The 20002-nt window shown below is 49.4% G+C and overlaps 1 protein-coding gene across 12 annotated transcripts in view; it reads right to left on the minus strand.

Annotated features, from left to right (window-relative positions):
* Window positions 1–20002, minus strand: part of SAMD11 (sterile alpha motif domain containing 11) — a 173302-nt gene that overhangs the window by 70988 nt on the left and 82312 nt on the right. For 11 of the 12 annotated variants that reach the window (XM_083803253.1, XM_083803254.1, XM_083803255.1 and 8 more), the window contains one exon: window positions 3225–3403. In XM_083803253.1, the coding sequence (XP_083659379.1) occupies window positions 3225–3403 (179 nt within the window). Of the gene's footprint in view, window positions 1–3224; window positions 3404–8358; window positions 10018–20002 lie in introns of those variants that run through there. The other variant, XM_083803248.1, reaches the window with a different exon arrangement.

The following is a 20002-nucleotide window of genomic DNA, read 5'->3' on the forward strand; positions in this document are numbered from 1 at the left end:
ACAGACTGGGATAACTTCTAGTTAGTAACTATACCAGTGACCTAGGTGCATCAATCAGTAAAGAAAAGCCCTATTGTTATCATTCCTTTCACCATAAAGGAAGAACTGTCTTCATAGCCAGCCAAGCGTCCTCACCAGGTGCCAGCACAGCTGAACCCTACCCGCAGCGATTAAGGCAATGCAAGTGTTGCACTAAGGAAGGTTGTAGAAGAGCAAGATTTCTGGAACCTGAGTTCTGATCAAAAGGAAAGGCTATTACTCTTCTGCAGCACTGTCCCAATAATCTCCAGAGCTTGTTCCCTAAGTGCTTACAGTCTGGGTATCAAGCTACGGTATCAAGCTCAGCAGACGCCTCTGGTTATATGAGACAAGATTTTAAGCCCCCTGTTTTCCAGACAGGAGGCATAACACAAAGGCTACTTAGCACACCCTGCAAAGCAGGCTAAAGAGGACTCAAGGGGTTCACTATGAGCTGAGAAACATTCACCTCTAAGCCTGGGTCACCTGGATTTCAAAGCAGATGAGCCAAGCTCATTAGAGTGCAAAACTCGTTACGCACGTGCAGGACCGCAAAGTGACACGGTTTTGCAAGGGCTTGGTAGTGAAATAAGTTGGCACGCAATGAAAAGCACCGACTTCAACGCTGCAAGAACACCGCGAGGCAGGCTTTTAGTCCTCAGACCTCCTCTGAAGGCCATCACCACAGGCAGATGCCTAAGGTCACGGATGAAGTAAGTGTCAAAGGCTAGAATGAGAGACTAACCAAGAAACTAAGCTTCTGGCTCCTGTTCTAATCCTTTGGGTCTTTTCTTTACCGATGCCTAGACCTCAAAGCAGCAGGAAGCATCCCCTTGTGCCAACGATGGAAGGAAACAGTCAATATTAAGGAAATAGAGAATGGGGAAAAAAAAAGGCAACAACCTCCAAAGCAATAATGCCGCTGTCTCTAATTGTAAAATAAATGTGCGTGAGGGCCATCCAGGGGTACGAGAGGAAACCACAGGTTTGCTCAGGCCCTGACCTTGTTTTCCTGCTATCGCAGTTTAACCTATTTCTTCCTCTCAGTGGGAGACGATAAAACCTCGGCCCAATCCAGCACCAGGCGGGGAGGATACAACAGGTGAATTAAAAGCAGAAGGCAGATGGGGCGCTGGCTCTGGCGGGCCCCAGCTGTCATGTCTGCGAGCTGTCTGGCCGTCACGCTGCTGCCTCCAGAGCCAGCCCCACCACACCTTCATCCCCCCCGGGGGAGCGGGGTCAGGCTGCTTCCCATTCCTCACCCTTAAACAGGTGGGAACGGCCGGTCCTCCCCCATCCGGGACAAGAGGATGATGATTTTGTGGGACCGTCTATTTGCAGGGGTCAGAGTGCTGGAAACGCCGAGGGATGGGAGCGGTAGATGTTCCCTGCCAGGGCAGCAAGCGCTGAAGCCGCGCGCTCTTTTTTTCTGCTATTACTGCACCCGGCGGAGTGGTGCCTGGCCCCTGTTGGCCTCGGCTGCTCTAGCTTTTCCCCCCATGCTTTATCTGAGCTCCCAGGAAAATGAAAAGGAGAACAACCGTGCAAAACCAACGAGACTCTAACCTCCCTGGCTAGACTCATGCACTGCTCTAAGGAATCGAGACAACGCTCAGGCAAGAGACCTTCAGAGAAGCGGACTCAAAGCAGTGCAGAACACAGACACGATAAGCTGGGGGACCACTGGCTAATAACTACCGAGTATTTTTTTTCTTCACTTCCTAATAAACAAGGCAGAGCAATTACAATAATTAAAGATTTAGGATAAGAGCACTTTATATTTTGGGGGCCCAGCGTATCAATTAAACATTCGTTACGTTCTCCCTCCTAATGAGAACAATCTAGCGCTGTAATTTTGCAGAATTAAGAGCATAATTAAAGGGGGGTGGAGAAGAAGGGCACTTTCCCCAAACTGATGAGGAGGGTTCCCTCCCCTCCGCGGCTCCTGCCTGCACAGACAGGGCAGATGCTTTCCCCGACCACCTTTTCATTTCCGAGCGATAACCCTCGGCCACAGCCATCGGACAGCTGCAATGATAAACCCTGACTTTAATTACAGGTGGGTTTTATGAGAAGAGCTGGCTACTGTTCTGTCTCCCGACTTTCGAGCTCTCTGTTGCTGAATGTACCAGCGTCCGCTGGAAGGCAAGAGGGGAAATAGCTCATCTACTCAGGAGCGAGAAACACATAAAACATAAGAAAAGCAATTACATGCCTTCGGTTTCCACTCCTCTGTTTTTATAGGGCTTGTCTTAGGATCTGAGTGATTTTATGCATCAGAGAGAGATGACAATCAAGATGAGTTGCAATGATATGCATGGGAGGCTGAGACACATCACCTTTAGGTATTTATTTTCCTGTAGTTACAGGTCTTCTAAACACCGTATTTCTTGTGAAGGATAAGAGAACCCAAAATTTTGCAGCTGAATATTATTGGCAGTAAGGCCTTACATGAGAGCCCAGCTGACAGTTACTTGAACGTAACTCAAAGCAATCCCTCCTCCTCCTCCTTTAACCCTGCGTGAGCTCCTGTGTGAACGTCTATGGTACTGAGCAAGACGTAACCAAAATATTAAGTGCTGAGGTAACCCTGAGTGACTCTGCCTCCTGCAACTCCATTACGTCTCCTTTTGTACTACAGAGGACCAGGGAGACGTGGCTATGCTCTTTGACATGCAATCAGGAACACGTCACTACCACCATCATTGCTATCTCCACCCCAAACTTTGCTCACCAACATTAAATTATCCAGTTTCTATTACATCAGAACTTCTGGGCAAACGAGAGCAAAAGACAGGCCTTCTGACCCATACATTTCTGTGGATTCTCAGATGGCTGTGTAAAAGGCCCATAGATTCTTGGTCATGCGATTCATTGGCTCCCCAGGCACAAAGACGCAGAATGCTGGGCAGAGGATGGAACAAAAATCACCATCTGCAAACGCAGATGCCTTTAGTGCAAACACAAGACCCATGATACAAGGCCTCTTAGAGCCCTGCTCGCCCCAAACAGGAGTGAGTAAGCACAGGAGAGTATCCAACTGCTCTTCCTGAACTATAATGGGTCATTTGCACTTGAATTTCAGGCCCTGGAGGTGACTCCATCGGGCAGCCCGGGCAGTATTGACCCAGAAAGGGTGGTCACCTGCTGCCCAGTTTTCTCTGTCTTTGCTCTTGCAATGCCAGCACTCCCTGGCAGGAAAGTACCTTCTTTTCATGATACTGATATGGAGATCCTCCTCCTGCTTTACTTCGGGGTGTTGACCATTGCCCTTGTCACTCTCTTCACTGTCGTCACTATGCGAGAAAATTGAGGTCAGCTCTTTCTTCGGGATCCTGGTTGGAGGCAGGGGGATCGTCCTCTTCTCTGCCAGGCGACCCCGGTTCTGGCACAGGGTGGAATCAGTTGCAACAGGAAAGGGCAGAAGGGGAAAAGAAGAAAACAAGAATTTCGTTAGGCAATCCAGAACCAAGAAGCTCCTCTCAAATGGTAGCTCTGGACAGCAACGTTGCCCAGGTCTCAAAAACACAGGTTCACACAGGCATGGTGGGTGGACAAAGGCCATGCTCACTTGGCAAAGGACTTTTCAGTAGAGGCACGTCTCTGTCGAGCTCTTCCAGTTCCAACACTCAAGCCATGCACTTCCAGCCTCTCCCCACCTCTCCGTTCCTACTTTGGCTCTCGTTCACACCGACAGGAAAGGAAGATGGAGCACAGTTAGGCTCCAGACTCTCTCTCCTGAATACTTCCCACCAAATGTCACATATTAACACAGCAGAATAGGTGAAATGCAACCTTTGGCAGTAGCGCAGCAAAGACATGACCCAGATAATCCAGAACACTTCTCCCTTTGCCAGCCAGCAGGTTTGTCTCCCATACCAGTGAATAGTCCACATCCATCTAAACCTGAATTATTGAGGCTACTTTTCACTGTTCTTTTGCATGTCCAGAGGAATCTGGCGGGTCTTGCCTTGTCCTGACTTCCCCTGGGAGGTCCTGGCAGTGTTTGGCCCCCAACAATTCACTTCTGACAAGACGCAAATAAACCAGAGGAAAACACCCAGGGGGCAAAAGCTGCTTTTTCGCTGCCTCTGTGTTTGTGTACAGAATCTAGCACAGCATGACCCTGGTCCCAACCTCCTATCTTCTGCCAGCAGGGAGAACGCATGATAAATGACCCTGTCCCTGGACCCTCTGTGCCTGATCCACAAGAGGATACAAGCCTGGTGCAGTCTAAATTGGAGCTCGTTGGGTTTTTAGCTCTCGCTGTGATAGCGCGTTTCTGAGCTGAACACCCCAAGTATTAATCTGTGATCGACCAAGCCAGGGAGCCACAACAGGAGCATTTGCAGTGGAAGACGCTACATTAGAAACCCAGGAAAAGAGCCTGCAATGTCACTGCCCCGCAGAACTTAAAATATCACAAACAAGAGCATGAAACTGGGCAGAGAACCAGTGAGGGGAGGTAAAACAGTTTTGCATACTGTTTGTGTATACTTCCTTCAATAAGATGAGTGATACAGAAAAAATATGGTTTTAGCAAGGACTGGAACAAAACGAAGAAAGGTGTGTGAAACAGGTCAAGTAAGTGCAGGGCAATGCTTAACTAACAACATTTTCTCTGCAACAGCAACTCCAACTTTCCAAATAAACCTGGCAAAATGGAAATGTCGTGGGAGAGCCAGTCAGGCTCTCTGCAGGGGAGAGCGGAGCAAGCCTAAGTGACAGAAGAGCCCATGTTTTTTTAATTAAACAAATTAAGAACTTTCCACCAAGACAAAACGAAAACTTCTTGTTTACCTCTGTCAATAAATTTCCAGTTGTGGTCATTAAGGGGAGCCCTAATCGTTGTGATAATTAGCTAAATCCATCTGGAAGGCATCGCCCCAAGGAGGCACATTAGCTTTTCCATTCCGATGCACTTCCAAGCCAAGAACTCAGCTGCCTGTGAACTGCGGACAGCCAGCGAGAGAGGAGCAGTGGGCCAAGCTGGCTTCAAAATGGGAAAAGTCATGTACACAAGGAAAAGCATCATGTACACCCTCTGAGCCGGATTTGTTGTTCATGAGGTTTTGTGCACTTTGCTCTTGCAGTGTGAAGAAGAAAAGGGCATCCTTGGGAAAAGAGCAAGAGGGAAAATGCCCAGACTTGGACACGGGGAAATCATTCCTGTGACTTCTGCTGGTGGCTCTCCAAGACCCAGCTGCAGCAGGTGAATCCTGATGGTGCCAGGGGCCAACGCACGTACGTGACAACCTGCAATGCTCTCCTTCTCCTGCGGGCTCCCTTGGACAGCAGTAGAGCCCCACTCACCTGGCCCTTCACAGAGATTTCTTGCTGCCTGCAGCCTGGGGGACATGATATAAATCGTGTCTCATGCCCCTAAACACTTTTTGCATACGTGGCCATCTCTGCCCCTGCCCCCTTTTCCTGCTCCAGTGCAAATGGGGAACGTGCACAGAGCTCATCCTCTGCCTAAAGCAGCTCTGGGCTGCACGGTGGCTAAGGGACAGCGGGGAGAAAAGTAGAGAAAGGGAGAACGGGAGGGGAGGAAGGGAAATGCAAAGAGAGGGCAGGATTTGCACCACAGTTGTGTCACGCCAAAAAGCCAGGACTCGATATCAGCATGAGCTTTATCACGCCAGAGCTTTATATATTTTCCTGAAGTTGCAATTTATCATAACAATTAAAGGGGGAGGGGAGGGAGGGTGTGCAAATTTCCGCTTCAAAATAATTGCAATTCGCTCTCTGCTGTGACTTTGCAGGCTAAAGAGAATAGCGCTGATCAGATACTAAAAATCATTTTATGGCCATTATGGTACCTTCAAGCAGTTACCGGGTCTCAGTGACTACCCAGGGACTCATCAGCCCTAACAAGAGCGAGAGTGCAGCAAAAAGGGAGGCACTAAACCTACAGAAACAGCCCACCGGACCCGGAGCACCAGTTCCCACTTCCTCCTGCTCCTTAAAATGCTTGTCCTTTGCCTTCCTAAAAATCATATCCTTACACCTAAAGTTGAAATATATAAATATACATACATACGTATATATACACATATATATTTGTATGTATAAGGTACAAATTTGTACGTATAGCATACAAATATATATACATATCTGTGTGGGTATCACCCAGCTTGTTCCCCTAAAAACAAACGAATGAACACGAATGGACAGCACTGGGAACAGGGCCACAGCAGTTCCAGCGCCCTTGCAAACACCTGCAGTCCAGCCCTGGGAATGTGTTTTTTTTAAACTGTGTTTATTTTGTACTTTGTATTTATGCCACTGGGTTTGGGGCATTTTTTTGTTAACATTTCTGCATTCCCAGAAAATTAAAATAGACCGAGACAATCAATTTTGCCTTTTATGTTCATCTATAGTCAGTTTTGAATCAATTGCACTTTCTTAATCTGTTTAGAGGCATTCACCAGTAGATACACATTACTTTTAAATTAAGCACAAAGGTAGCCAGAAGCCTGGTCCAGAACCTGCTACAATCAATTGTCTTTCCATTGACTTGGGAAGGCAGAGGTCCAAGCCGTAAATAAAAAACACTCGTTTGTGAGCAGCAATCCACCAAGGAGCCGTTCCTACGACTCTGGCTTTTGCTGAAGTCCTCTGCCACGTGCAGACAGACGACAGGACAGGAACCCACCTGCAGAGGTGAAGATAGTGAGATACCTGCGGTCATACTGCTTCAGTTATCAAATGTCACTTTGCTCGTGGTGGCAGGTAGCAAAACGCACATTGAGCAGCGTGACATGCAAGAATCCAGGCAGGGACCGCAGTGGGGTCACTGTATATGGGGAGGTACGTCGGGATTTATAGTATTTGATGTAAGCCCCATCATCTGGCATTAAAAAAGCTCGCGTTTGTGTGAGTGTCATTACAGAGGGCTCTCATACGTTACAGGAACGCTGGTGTTGAGCCATGACCCTTTAATAAAGTTTGAGTATTTTAAAGAGAAAACCGCCTCCCAATTTGTTGGTATTCACATGGAGGTCGGACACTTGAGAGAAAACCCTGTCCTTGTCCTCTGAAAAGCTGGATTGTTTTTAATTCACGGCCCCAACAAAGATGAAGCTAGCAGCCTGGCTTAACTGAGAAAGCACCTGATTGCCCTGAAAGGCACCCGCAAGCACAGCTGAACCTGAACTATTTCACACGTGCATCTTTCCATTGGAATAATTTTGTCTACCTTTTAATCTCAAAAGCAAATGAACTTAAAATCAGTTAAAATTCGTGAAAATGTGATCTTTTTAACTTTTTAACCATGTCACTCAGCAGAAGATAAAACCTGTACTGTAAGCACTGCGTGGTTTGGCCTGTGCTGGATCTTACCAAACTAACCCTATTTAATGATCCCTAATAAACTATCAGTTATGAACATAAATTTAAGAGCTCACTGGGGGCCTCCCAAAGTTGAAAAGCAAGGCATTACATTTGCCAGAATTTCTCTCTTTCCAGCCTTCCTGCTACACACTGACCCCTGCACCACGTGAAAAGCTTCCAGCCCCTTGGGAGCGTGCACGTGAGGCAAAGGAAAAAACTTTCAGCAGTTACGAAAAAAAACCACCTCCGTGAGCCCAATAATCAAGGCAGGATTTAACTAAAAACCACGGAACAATGCGGAGTTCCTTGGAGCCCCCTTTAGCAGGGGCAGGTGACTAGTAAATGAGCCTCCCAGCTGGCTCTCGAAGCTCCCCCGTTAAATAACTCCATTTTCACCCACACGAGGGAAAGGTAAAGTTGTGCTCTGCCCCTTCAGGGCTGGCACCCTCCCTTCGTAACCCAGGGATTTCCCCTGCCCCTTGGACGCAGTGGGGGCACAGAACAGAACGAACATCGTTTATCCTCGCCTTAATTAGCCTAGCCAGAGAGTAAAACACTCCTGCAGTTCTCCAAAGCTCTTGCAAGGGTGAGTGCTGGGGGCAGAGCAGAGCTGCCTCCCACGTTAGGATTCCCTCCCCTTCACACAATTAATTCCGTGGGTTATGATACCAGCTAACGCAACACAGCTGGAGCTGGAGCCCGTGACCCTCTCTCCCCTGCGCCCCCCCAGCCGGTCCTGCGTCAGCCCAGCCCTCCGTCACTCACCACTTCACCCTCCTGGGGTCTTCTGACACCACTGACTGCTCTCACTGCCTCTCTTACAGTACTGTCCGGGCGGGGGGTTGGCTTGGTTTTGAAAAATCACAGGCAAGAATATTTCCTTTCCCCGGGAAAAAATCAGAGGGGTACCAACACACAATTTAAAATTACGGATCAGTCAAACAGAGATGCAGCTACAATTAAAAAAAACAACAAAACAATGATGCTGGAACGGTGGAAAGTTACCTGAGTGAAGCCCAGAAGCCCGCTCGTTCTGCCATGAAAGCAAGGGACCATCAGAAAGATGGGGGGGAAAAAAAAAAAAAAAGGTAGTGGAATTTCTTCCCTTTCAGAGAGCAGGGGAAAATTCCGCCCTGTGTGGCTAGGAGAGGTCAGGAGTTACAAAATGCAATCTTTCTCCCCCCACCCAGCCATCCAACCCCCTCGCAGCTCTCCCCTGGAGCCACGCGCTCCCAGCCAAGAATACCACGAGCGAGCTGTTGCACAAGAGCCCTGGGAGAGCTCGCAGATGGAGCGGCGGGCGGAGAGCACAGGGCTTGGGGGAGAGGAGGGAAGGGAGGATTTAGGAAAGGTTTTCTGCCCTGGGAGCTACTGCAACAAGGTCAAAACAGCTGAACGCCCTGGTGTGACATTCAAAGGCAGCCAGAAAAGGAAAGATTCCTCGCAGCGAGAGTCCCTGGTGAGCATTTAATTGATCCCAGCAATGGAAAGGCCTCAGCGAGGAGAGCTGCAAGGCAAAAAAAACGCCATGGAAAAAAATGCACATGAAATCAAAGCTTTCGCCAGTCCACAGGAACCGCCCGCCAAACGCCGGATGTCTGATCCCGTTGGGAACTGACCCGAGCCGACGAGCAGGTGCAGTCCCTACGGACACCGCTCCCTCAGCACCCACATCAGCACCAGAAAAAGGCGCAGAGACGCAAACGCCCCAAGAGTTTGCGCACCGATAAAAACATCAGAGCTGTCTGCGAGACGATTCACGTGCCTGCGATTCAACCCTCTGCAAATATGATTTCTATCGGATAGAAAAAAATAAAATGAAAACCAACAACTGCAGAAACAACAGCATATGCATTCCTTCTGCATACGTAGGTCTGGGAAACACGGGGAGCAGGCAGGGGATGCTGGGGGGAGGCAAGAGGGGAGCTTGGTGCGTTGCCAACGCTGGGAGCTGAGGAATGCTAAATCTGTTCCATATGTGAAGGAAATCCTCGAGTCCAGACAGCATTTTCTCTCCCTTTTTATTGATAATAAAGATATGGAAAAGGAAAGGGGGAGGTTCTGAGAGCCTGGAATCTTTTTTTTTTTTTTTTCAAATAATAAACCCAGTCAAATGGCTTTCATTAGGGAAATTACACACCCGTGGAGCCCACACACCCCCTTGCTGGCTAAATGACAGGCTTGGCGTTTACCTTCGGCCGTGATTAAACACCCAGGAAAGGGCCAGGTGCCTGCCCAGCTAATCCCCCGCCTTCCCCTGGGCCTTCATTAGGCGCCCGAGGCCAGCATCGTACCGGGCTGATGGAATCGGGAGCGCCTGCACCTCCGCCAAAAGGGGGGTCACGGACCCAACGAGCCGCCCGGGCCCTCGTCTCCTGTTTGGTAATGAACAAATGAATAAACCAACAGCCAGCAGCCTTCCTCTGCAGCAGTTTTCCTGCCTCCCCGCCAGCTGCGGTGCAGCTCCTCACCTGGTGGCTGAGGGGTTTGGTGTTCGGCATCCCTTTCCAGCAGCGCCGACGGGACGCTGGTCCAGCACGGAAAGGAGGGATGGCTCGAGGTACAGACAGCAAGGGACACGCAGAAACGAAGGCAGTGCAGACCACAAAGGCTCTTCCAGGACTGGGGACCGTGTCACTTTCTTCAGTAGGGTCTCACGAACGCAGTTTACAAGCCCTGGCAGTGAGCAGAGGCCCGTTGAAGAGGCAGCTTGGCATGGCCGGCTCTAAGAGCTTAGCCAAGGGGACAAGAGATTCTGGGGATCCACCTGGGCACCCCAACAAGCCCTCTGTGTCTACACCTGATGTCTCCTCACCAGAAGTCCTGAGTTGTCATCAATTCTTCCTTTACTGAAAACAAGTTGGTTGCCTCTACTTTCTGTCTTGTGACAGCCATCAGCAGTGTGTCCCTTTGCTGTTCCCCGTTTCACAGTCCCCAAACACGAAGAGGACCAAGGTGCAGCCCACCCCTGGTTTTTGAATCTCCTCAAGAAGATGACATCTGAAAACCTTGCTTCTGCCCCAGCTTTGCCCACAGATTACTGCACAATCGCAGGTAGTCACATCTCGGCACGCCGCCGCTACCCTTCCTGCAAGAGTGTCACTTCCTCACTTTGATAAAGAACACTGACATTTACAGGTAGAACGCATTAAAACAAGGACAAATGCATCCCACCGAGCTTATTCTTCCTCTCTTTTTCATTCATCCTAGGCCACCATTTTCAGTGCAATATTTACAGTTAAGCAGCCGAACTCACAAGTAATTGCCAAGCCATCATTCCCAAACAGCCAATCCTGCCCAGCAACTCTGCAAAAAAGGGATATTTTGTTCAAACAGACACGTCTCAATTTGGGCAAAATATTTCTTTTTACACCATTGTTTATAATAGGTCAAAGTAAACTCCCCTTTTCTTCCTGGAATATTTTCTTCCATCATGTGAGCAAGCTGGCCTGCTCGGACAAGTTTGCTTCATATGAGGCTCTGAAGAGCATTGACGCAGGAGCTTCTCAGTTCTGTCCCTGCCCCCTTAAGGTTGTATACAAATAAAGCAATAAAGGCAATGAAGCAGTTAGGAAAGAGAAATGACATATTCTGGCAAGGCCTGATCCAGCACCAACCGCTCACTGACGTGTTCTGCAAAACCTGATTCAGCAAAAAATCCCAAAGGCCATTCACTGGAGAGTGTCAGGAAGGAACAGAGCAAGAGTCCCAGCTGGCACCGATAAATCCTGCTGCAAGGGCAGACCTTCTTCCCAGGGTCCTGCCATGCACTGGATTTTTTCCAGGTCCTTGATCCGGTTTCTCTGGAAAAGGTGCAGGATGGGTGCCCAAACAACACTCGCTGCCCCAACAACTGAACGCTTCCTCCTGCAGACAGGGGTGGCTCAACACAAAGACGCCACCACCGCACCGGCATTCCTGCAGTGGGATCCCAAACTGGGATCCATTTTCTGGGGTTGTGATGCCTGGAGTAGCTGGATCTGTAGAAACAAAACTGGCTTCCCTACAGTTACTGAGGCCTAGGTCAACGGGAGAAAAAAAACCCACCTTGACGGCACAGCGTGCATCCTCCCAGAAGATAAGCCCTGGGTGTTTTACCAGTCTAATAAGTGATTTAGATGTGGATGTCAGTGGGTTTTACTGTCGTCTTCCTCCTACCTGCCCACAACAACAAACTGGGCTGATGCCAGCCTGTGTGTTACTTTACGCAGGTCGCAGCAGCCTTTGTGTTGATTTCTAGCAGGATACCTGACAGATCGTTGATGTTTGGGAGGTAGCAAAATGCTTTGAAATCTCTGCTGGCAGCCCTCACTGCACGCCAGTTGATGCTGCAAGGTGTCAATCTGTTCAACCACCCTTCTTTGTCAATGAACCTCTCTCTTCTGGTTCCTTGTCCGGGAAGACTCGCATCCAATGTTCTTCTCAAACAAGCCAGGATCTCTTAAACCCCAATCGGAGAAGAGGTCAGAATAATCAGTTTCCATGCAGCAATTTAAGTACTTGCAGAGATTGCTCTCAAATTGTCCTCTCTAGCCTAAGAGGAGAGCTCGTAACAGTCTGAGTTAAAGAACTCCCATTACCTCGTTACCTTATAGGATCCCATTATCCATGGGGCACTCAGAGCCAGGCTGTGACTGCAGCAGGTCTAAGAAGCTGTTACAACGTCCTGCAGCAGGGCTTTCCCTCGCTGTGTGTGGGAAGAATTTTGAGATGGCCAAGTGTGAGGAATCTTCCTCCTGAGAGGGGGAAGGTACTCCCAAGATTCGTATCAAAAAGCTTTCCTGGAGACTGACAACGAACCCAGGATGGCTGAACACCTGGAGGGCTCTGGTAAGGGTGTGCTTTGTGATAAAGGGCTCCTTTAACAAAAAGAGTTATGTGAATAATGAAAACCCTGAAATCTCAAAGTTTTCCTCAGGGCACCAAAAATCTCAGGGTGCAAACCTCCAAGTCAGACGGCACAGTCCTAGGTGGACAACTGGGCTTTGCTGCAGCAAAACTGACGAAGCAAATGCTTAGACGGCAAATTGCAATTATTCTTCTGAGAGCAAATGGGAGAGGGAAACAACCAGTGTTACTCCATCTTCTGAGCTGGGGATATACTTCATGCATTGGCTCCTTCTGTTTAAATAGCACTTTAGAAGAAAGGTCAAGCGTTAGTCAATATCCATGTGTTTTCTTGAGGTCCATTAACTGGACTGCTTGGTCCTCAGAGAGATGCAGGTTGCTTCTTCTAACATCAGGGGTTTTTGATGCTCCAGGCTGCACTTCCACGTCCTGGAGCTGGAGGAGTGACACTGAAACTTAACTGAAAGGGAGGGAAGATTTCTGCACTCCCAGGTGCAAAGGTACCAGCTGTTCTGCAGGGTACCCCAGTACAAATATCTCACTGTCTTCCACAGCTTGAGGTGCTACCAAGAGTGATTCCCCCACATCTCTTCTCAGCTGCTGTGTAGTAGAAGTAGTTCCAGACATGTGGCAGGAAAAAAAATGATGTTAATCTTCCTCACATTAGACCTGCAGCCTAGCCCAGCTGTGTTACATGAGAGACACACAAATGATCAGGCACGCTGTGAGTCTTTTTGCTTAAACCCTTTAACCATCCAGGGCTGCTTGCACCAACTTCTTTATACTAAGCCATCAATTCCAGTACAGACAGTCCAGGCCCCTTTTTAGGGGATCTCATTCTTTTCTTGAAAGAGAGAGAGTAAAGAAGTCAAAGAAGAAGACTGCTCTTAACCACAACTTCCTTGTGTGATCTCAGGCAACTCACTTGACCCCATTGTGCTCGGTCTCCCTGCTATAGAAAGCCAGTAGTAACACTTTCCCTCGTCCTTGTTTCTCTACTTTATTTATACTGTAAGCATTTTGGAGCAGAGAAGGACGCGCTGATGAAGAGTACCAACATGACTGTAGGTACTATTATAATTGGAGAAATTATTTATGTTATAAACCCCCAAAAAAAAGTTACACAGGAGGGAAGCTCTTCCCATCAATGTTAACAACATTATTTTCTGGAGCCCTAAAGAAACAGATGAACAAGACCTGTAAACGGAAGGAAACGCTTCCCATTTATTACCTCTGAGTGAATTATAAAGCCTAAAGGATAATTTGTTAATAGAGTCAGAGCTATGCTCTTCTGGAAAAGCCAAGTGGAATTTCCAGTCTTTGAAGGGAAATACCCCAGGATAGAAAATCTATCAGCCTTTTGGAGCTACCTGCTTTCAAAAACTCCTTGGAAGAAGGCCGAAGTTTGGTGTGGTGTGGTCTTTGTTTTCTGTGTCTGTCCCACATCAAATAACTTTGTCCATTTCAGTCTGAGGTTGAAAAGAAGGAAGCAGAGATTTGAAGCCAGGTCCTCAGGCAATGTAAGTCAGCATTAATGGAGTAAAAGTCAACTTACACCAACTGAGGATGTGGTACACTGATGCTATCTCCTAAATAAAAGCAAAACTCACGCATTTTTCTCTTTTTTCTTTCCTTTCCTGCTCCTCCACTCTGGTGAAGAGACAAGGAGCAAAAGGGCACGGATGCTTTCAGACATTTCCTCTTCTCCTCACGCACCTCACTGCTCTACCTTTCAGGTAGGAGAAAGACAAGAGAACAAAATAACTGTCCATCATTCCCCCAAGGAATTAACGCTTCACTCCAAAGTTTCATTTCATCAGGTCCAAGAGAACACAGCCTTTCCCTGCAAAGTTGAAATAATTCAGCGAGGGAAATTCAGCTGGGGTTTATCCTTATATTCTGCTCTGGAGACATGTGCTTAAAGCATTTCTTTGAGATCCCTGAGATTTCCAAGCGTGGCTTACAGCCTGCTCTGCTGTCCACATGGAAGAAGATTCTGCTGCTGCTGCTGCACCTATTGAGAGCTGTTCCCTGTTGAGAGCTACAGCTGGTTCCTTTGGAAAATCAGGTCTAAAAACATCTTAAAAGCTGGCCTTCCAAAACACAGAAGAGCCTCGTAATCACTGGTGACCGAAAACATAATGTACCAGGGCCATGAGAGGAAGAACAAAAGCGAGAGCTCCTGCACTGTGGGTCCCCGACCCGAGGCATCCTCCCCTCACGCACCCTGGTGTCAGACCGACCCGAAAAGCCTCCTGACTTTTCCGCCACTCACGTCCTGGCCAGAACCAAATGGAAATGAACAAGAGGACATTTTTTTCCCAGCTTAAAAAAAAAAAAAAAAGATTTCTAAGCAGTTTCCCTCAGAACTGAAGCAGCCCAGCTGAGAGCAGAGAAGCAGCAGCAGCTTCGCCCAGCACAACCAGAGCTCTGCGTTGCATCCGAGTGCACGTAGCACCTGCCCAGAGATCCCCCAGGCCGGCAAAGGCACTGAAAGCCACCCAAACCTTAGCGTTTCGAGCCTTCCCCCAGCACTAAGGAGGGAGCAGAGAAATCTGAGGAGACGGCGGCCACTTAGTGAGCAAGCAGCAGCCAGGTCTGCCCACAAAGCTTCCTCAGATCGACTCGACCCTCCCGACGGCCAAGCAAACTTGGGAAATCCAAAGCAAACACGAAAACTCCAAATATTCATTAGGGTGTTGCTTTCACGTTTGGAAAAAAAAAAAAAAAAGGCTGGTGTTTATGCAAACATCTCACTCTCACACTATCAATACCAAAACAAAGCAGAGAAAGGTGCAGGCGTGGTGGGACTGGCAGAGTTTGTCAAAGCAGGGTAAGCTCTGCAGTGCCACTCGGGGCTTGGGAAGGAGCCTGTTGTTACAGAGCTGCACAGGCACGAAGCCATGGCCTCCCCCGAGCCCCTTCCCCAACACGGAGAGCCAAAAGCAAGTGAAATCTGAGCAAATAAACTGCCTGTTACCTGCTGTGGTGACGCTGCCGTTAGGCGATACCATTTGGAAAGCACAACGGAGCTTTTGGTGGTTAAGGGGCAGGCGAGGAGCGGTGGGTGCGTTTCACAGCGGTGCAGAGCGTGATGGAGGCATGCAAGGCAACGAACCGAGAGCGCTCTGCTGCTCTTCCAAAGCCAGGACAACACATTCCCATCCAGTGCTGACCAGAAGCTCTGGGGGAGCCTTTCCAGCTGTCACAGGAGCTGGACTGCACCGCCTTAGCAATGCCTCCTAGTGCTGTGGTCAAAAAAGCATCCCTTAAAGCCAAACGTGGATGAAGATGTCCTTTTCCCTCCCAGTCTCATCGCCTTCACACGCGCACGCCCACGCAGCCTCCCAGTTCAGGGAGCACAAAGGATCTGGTTGGGATAACTGGAGGAGCCCGACTGACAAATCGATCCTCACCGTTTCAAACCTGACCGGTGTCAGCGCGCCCCTGGGACAGATCGCTGTCCAGCCGCGGGGTGCCCACCCCCGGTGCCGTCGTTCAGAAACGCTCGGCCCGGCACTGAAGGCTGCAAACGGCATTTACCCCTGCCACGAGACTCCCGGGACCACCGTAAAGCCCTTGCAGGGTGATTAGCTGATTTTACTCCACGCACACAGGCTGCAACTGACTTGCCCAAGGTGGGCTGGGCACGAAACGAGGGAGAAGCGAGGGAGGTCGTGTCCCTGTCACCCCCTGCACACCACGGCCGCGCCACCTCTCACAGCTCCCTCCGTGCTGCCACACTCGTGGTGACACTGCTACCTTTTTTCCAACACCCTCTGTGATATTAAAAAAAAAAACAAAAAAAACACAAACCAAAACCAAAATCAAAAACAAAAAACCAACAGTTTCCGCTTCTCCTTTCATTAGGACCTTCCCTTCAGCTGGCTGCACAGCAGAAGGGCAGAAAGCAGTCTTTTCTGTTGTCTTTTCTTAATTTTCCCTGGTTTACCTCCCTTCCCCTGATCCCTCCCACCCCCAAACCACCAGACAACCTCTAAAGCCACCGCTGCCATTTCCACTCCGTGATTTGCCTGCCACACCTAGGGAATTTCCCAGCAAATTGTATTACTTTATTTGGTCAATTGGCCTACAAATTGATTTTCCTGCACAAATAATGAACATTTATGGTTATTTTCCCCATAGACTGCTTTATTTTCCATGTAACAAAGACTGATTTCCTGCAGGTTTTGAGACCCGAGCATATGATCTGCAGTTGCTGTGACCCCTGGTTGATGGATGGCAAGGACCCGAAGCACAACGGGAGGGTCTGGGCTTTTTCTCCCCTTACTCTCTAAGAGCACTACAGACCTGCCCAGGGCACGCCCGAGATGAAGGAAACACTGCCACCAGACCACGTTCACTACGGAAATAAATCGTATTGTTTTAAAAGAGTCCCTCAAGTGATCAAGTGATCACTTGATCAAGTGATCAAGATATCAAGTGATATTCCCTACATTTGCTGTGTCCATCATGAGGACACCGCTCAGCAAGGGGAGGTCTCCTCCAGTCTCCTTACTCGCGGGTAAGGCCAGGGGCTGATTCTGCCTTGGCCCCCTCTGTATTTTGGATGCTTTTGGGGCAGGGTCTGGCTGTATTCATGGTGTAAAACAGCGACTGTCAGCCACAAAACACCTGAACCAGGAGTCCAAGCCAAGGTCTCCAAGCATGACTCACATCAATGCCAATGCCAGGCACAATGGTTGCGTTGCACAAGGTCTCACCAGCGGCTCCGGCACTCAGTCCTGGTCGAAAGCCCCAGGTGCAGCCATCAGGAGGACAGAGGGAGCGAGCAGAGACATTCCTCCGAGCAGGGGTGGCAGGGAGCACCAAATAACTGCCAGCACCACAGACGCCGCTCTCCGGCACATCCATCCAGGCACCTGAAACAGCAGCCCCCGCGCACCCAAACCTTTGTGGCAGTGCCGCAAGGACCTCTCATTAATCTTAATTACATTATTGCGGAGAGAAAAGGAGGAGCAGGCAGGGAAGCAGGGCGCCTGGAAAGCTGACAGGGATTGACAGGGCCTGGCATGATCCGAGGGCAGGGACTGGAAGCCTCGCTCGGCGCTCGGCTCTCCGGAGATGCGGAGACGCGGCAGCAGCCCCACAGTACATTTCATTCCCACTAATGAGAAAACGACTTTGGAGACAGAGCCTCCAGCAAGTTTTGAAGGTCACTCCCGCAGGTGTGGAAATGAATTGGACGAGAGCAGGGTCCAAACATAAGTTATTCTGCTTAGCCCACGACGGATTATTTGTGTGCACGGGGGGGTAATAGCCTCAGGGCTGCGGTGTGTGTGTATGCTTAATTTAATGCATCTTGATGGCGGAGGCTGCCAGGGACAAAGGCCTCTCAGCCCTAGCACTTCGGAGAAGCAAAGGCGGGGAGGTTTCTTGTGCAAATCTGAGAGAGAGGGTGGACACCATCGAGCAAGTCAATTACCCAGAGAAAGCCCAGGCTGCCTCCTGTTCCCCACCCTCGGCCCTCCAGGGGTGGATTTGGCCCATGAAGTCCGACTTCAAATCCAATAAAAAATTAACTGATTTTGAACAACTACTAGACATGCCTCCTTAGAGTCTGAATACGTGCTCTTCAGCTGCGGCACAGAGTGGAATTAATGAAAGAGTCGGAGAGCAGCAGGCATGAGGCAAAAAGCGTGCCAAATTCCTGCGTGGCTGCTGCCACTCCAGGGACTCCCTCCCTCCTCCTCGGCCTTGCTAAGGACTGACATGCCCTCAGTCCATCAAAATGCAGCGTGGTCGGGAGCAGCAGGAGGAGGCTTGTCACTACTGAGGACGACACACAGATTAACACGAGCTAGCCAAGGCAAAGAGGCATCTCCTACAACCCACCCTGGCGCTGCTGCTTCGTATGAAAAATGGGGTGCCAGACAGCACCGCTGTGGGTCTGACGATGGCGACAGAAAGGAGCCGAGCAGCAGCTCCACCACGAGCAGTTCCTGGAAACACAACGTGGATCCTGTCCTTCTCACTCAACAGCCAAGATGTGCAAGCATTGAAGTCCAGCCCTATTGTGTCGGTAACAGCACTCCAGCTCGCCGTGGCCTTTCATTTCTAGGCCAGCAGCTTTTGCAACGAGGGCACGCAGTTCTCGCTTTATGTCCCTGAAAGTACCTTTATACCATTTTTTAAACAAGTGAGACCAAAGGAAAAGTATGGTGGGGCAACTCGCTCACTGTCACACTGCAGACTGGTGGAAGATGCAAGACTGGGACAGAAAGGTCCTGTCCCCACGGCTGGTGCTCCCACCACTCAGACCCCAGCGTGCCCCCGAGAAAGAAACCTAGCTGGGAATTACCTGCACTCTGCATGATTCCCTCCTAGGTGAGCTCTGCAAGCACTTGGGCAACGCTCAGCATCCACAGGGGTCACTCAGCACCAGCCCTACAGCTTCTGCTCAGACAGCATGCACCAACAAAAGCCACGGATAAACCAAAACTACTCACAGAAATACGCTACCAGGTGGCCCAGCACATCTGGAACGCCATGAGGCGACACCGCATGATTTACAGCACACCCGTATATATAAATGAAACACTGGGAGACAAATGACCAACAAATACAGTGGCTTTGCGATGTGTGCTGAATGGAAGTGGGGACTGTGAGGAGGTGGTATGTTATTAGGGAGTGTTGGGAGTTGTATGTTTTGAAGATAAACACAAAGAGAATACAAAAAACCCCAAACCCAAGAGAGGTAAATAATTCATCAAAAGAATAAAACCAAGAAGCTCAAAGGGAAAAAAAAAATACCAAAGGGAAGAGTTTTCTGAGCAGGGGAAAAAACCTTCATTTCCCATGGGAGCGAAAACCAGAACCCAAATTAAAGGAACGAAATCTGGGGGGAGGAGGGTGTTTTTGTTTTTAAAGGTGAAACGTTTTGTCTGGGTACCCGTTATCTCCCTTCTTAGGCATTTAAGCATTTCCCTGAGGTGGGAACTGAAGTCTGCTGCTAGGCTGCCCTGTGTGGCTCCCGGTGACCCCTCGGCCACGGGCAGAGGCTCCACGACGGCCACGTGGAGAACCAAACCCTGCCCACGCAGCCAGCGCTTACCGGACCCACGTCCCCTCGTGTCTTTCCCCAGCTCCTCAAAGAGCCCGATGCACGTCAAGCAGCACCAACGTAACTCGCCCAGAACCGTTTGGAAGCCTTGTGGGTTTTCTTCATGTTAAACACAGACCCTGCTCCACGAAATGGTCTCTGCTTGGAAGATTGCTGATGGCAACTTCTAACAACTGACATCTGCTTCTATAGCACACGGCACAGCTGCAGTAACGTAAAATACCCGGCTTTTAATGGGCACGCTTTGCTTCCCCTTGCAGGAGTACAGCACCGCAGGCTGTGGCTCCTTCCCACCACGTGAGTGGTGTGGAGCCGTGCCTGGAAAGTACCTGGATGGGATGCTCGGCCTTCTCGAGGAGGGGAAATGTGGGACTCAATAGGTGGCACTCTTCCTTCTTGAATAAGTGTACTCGGGTATACTTTGCCGTCAGAGGTGCTGGAGAGCAAATTTAAGGTCCCAACTTCTTATTATTTGCTTGGCGCTTTTCTGGGCCTGTTAAAACCAAAATCCCAGCCAAATACAAGCTTTACCAATTACACTCTGCCAATCCTAATTCCCCCCCCGCCGCTCCAAGAAGACACAGACTTCTCTGCGGTCGCATGATCCTCTTGTGTGCTGTTAAGCAGCTCGGTTTTACTCGGCGAGCGTCTGCGTTTGAGAAAAGGAAGTCCCTGAAAGCGAAAGTGAAATCCCACCCTAAGCACGTTTCCATCACG

The sequence above is a fragment of the Anser anser genome, assembly GCF_964211835.1.
Source record: "Anser anser genome assembly, chromosome: 17".
In the NCBI taxonomy this organism is placed as follows: Eukaryota; Metazoa; Chordata; class Aves; order Anseriformes; family Anatidae; genus Anser; species Anser anser.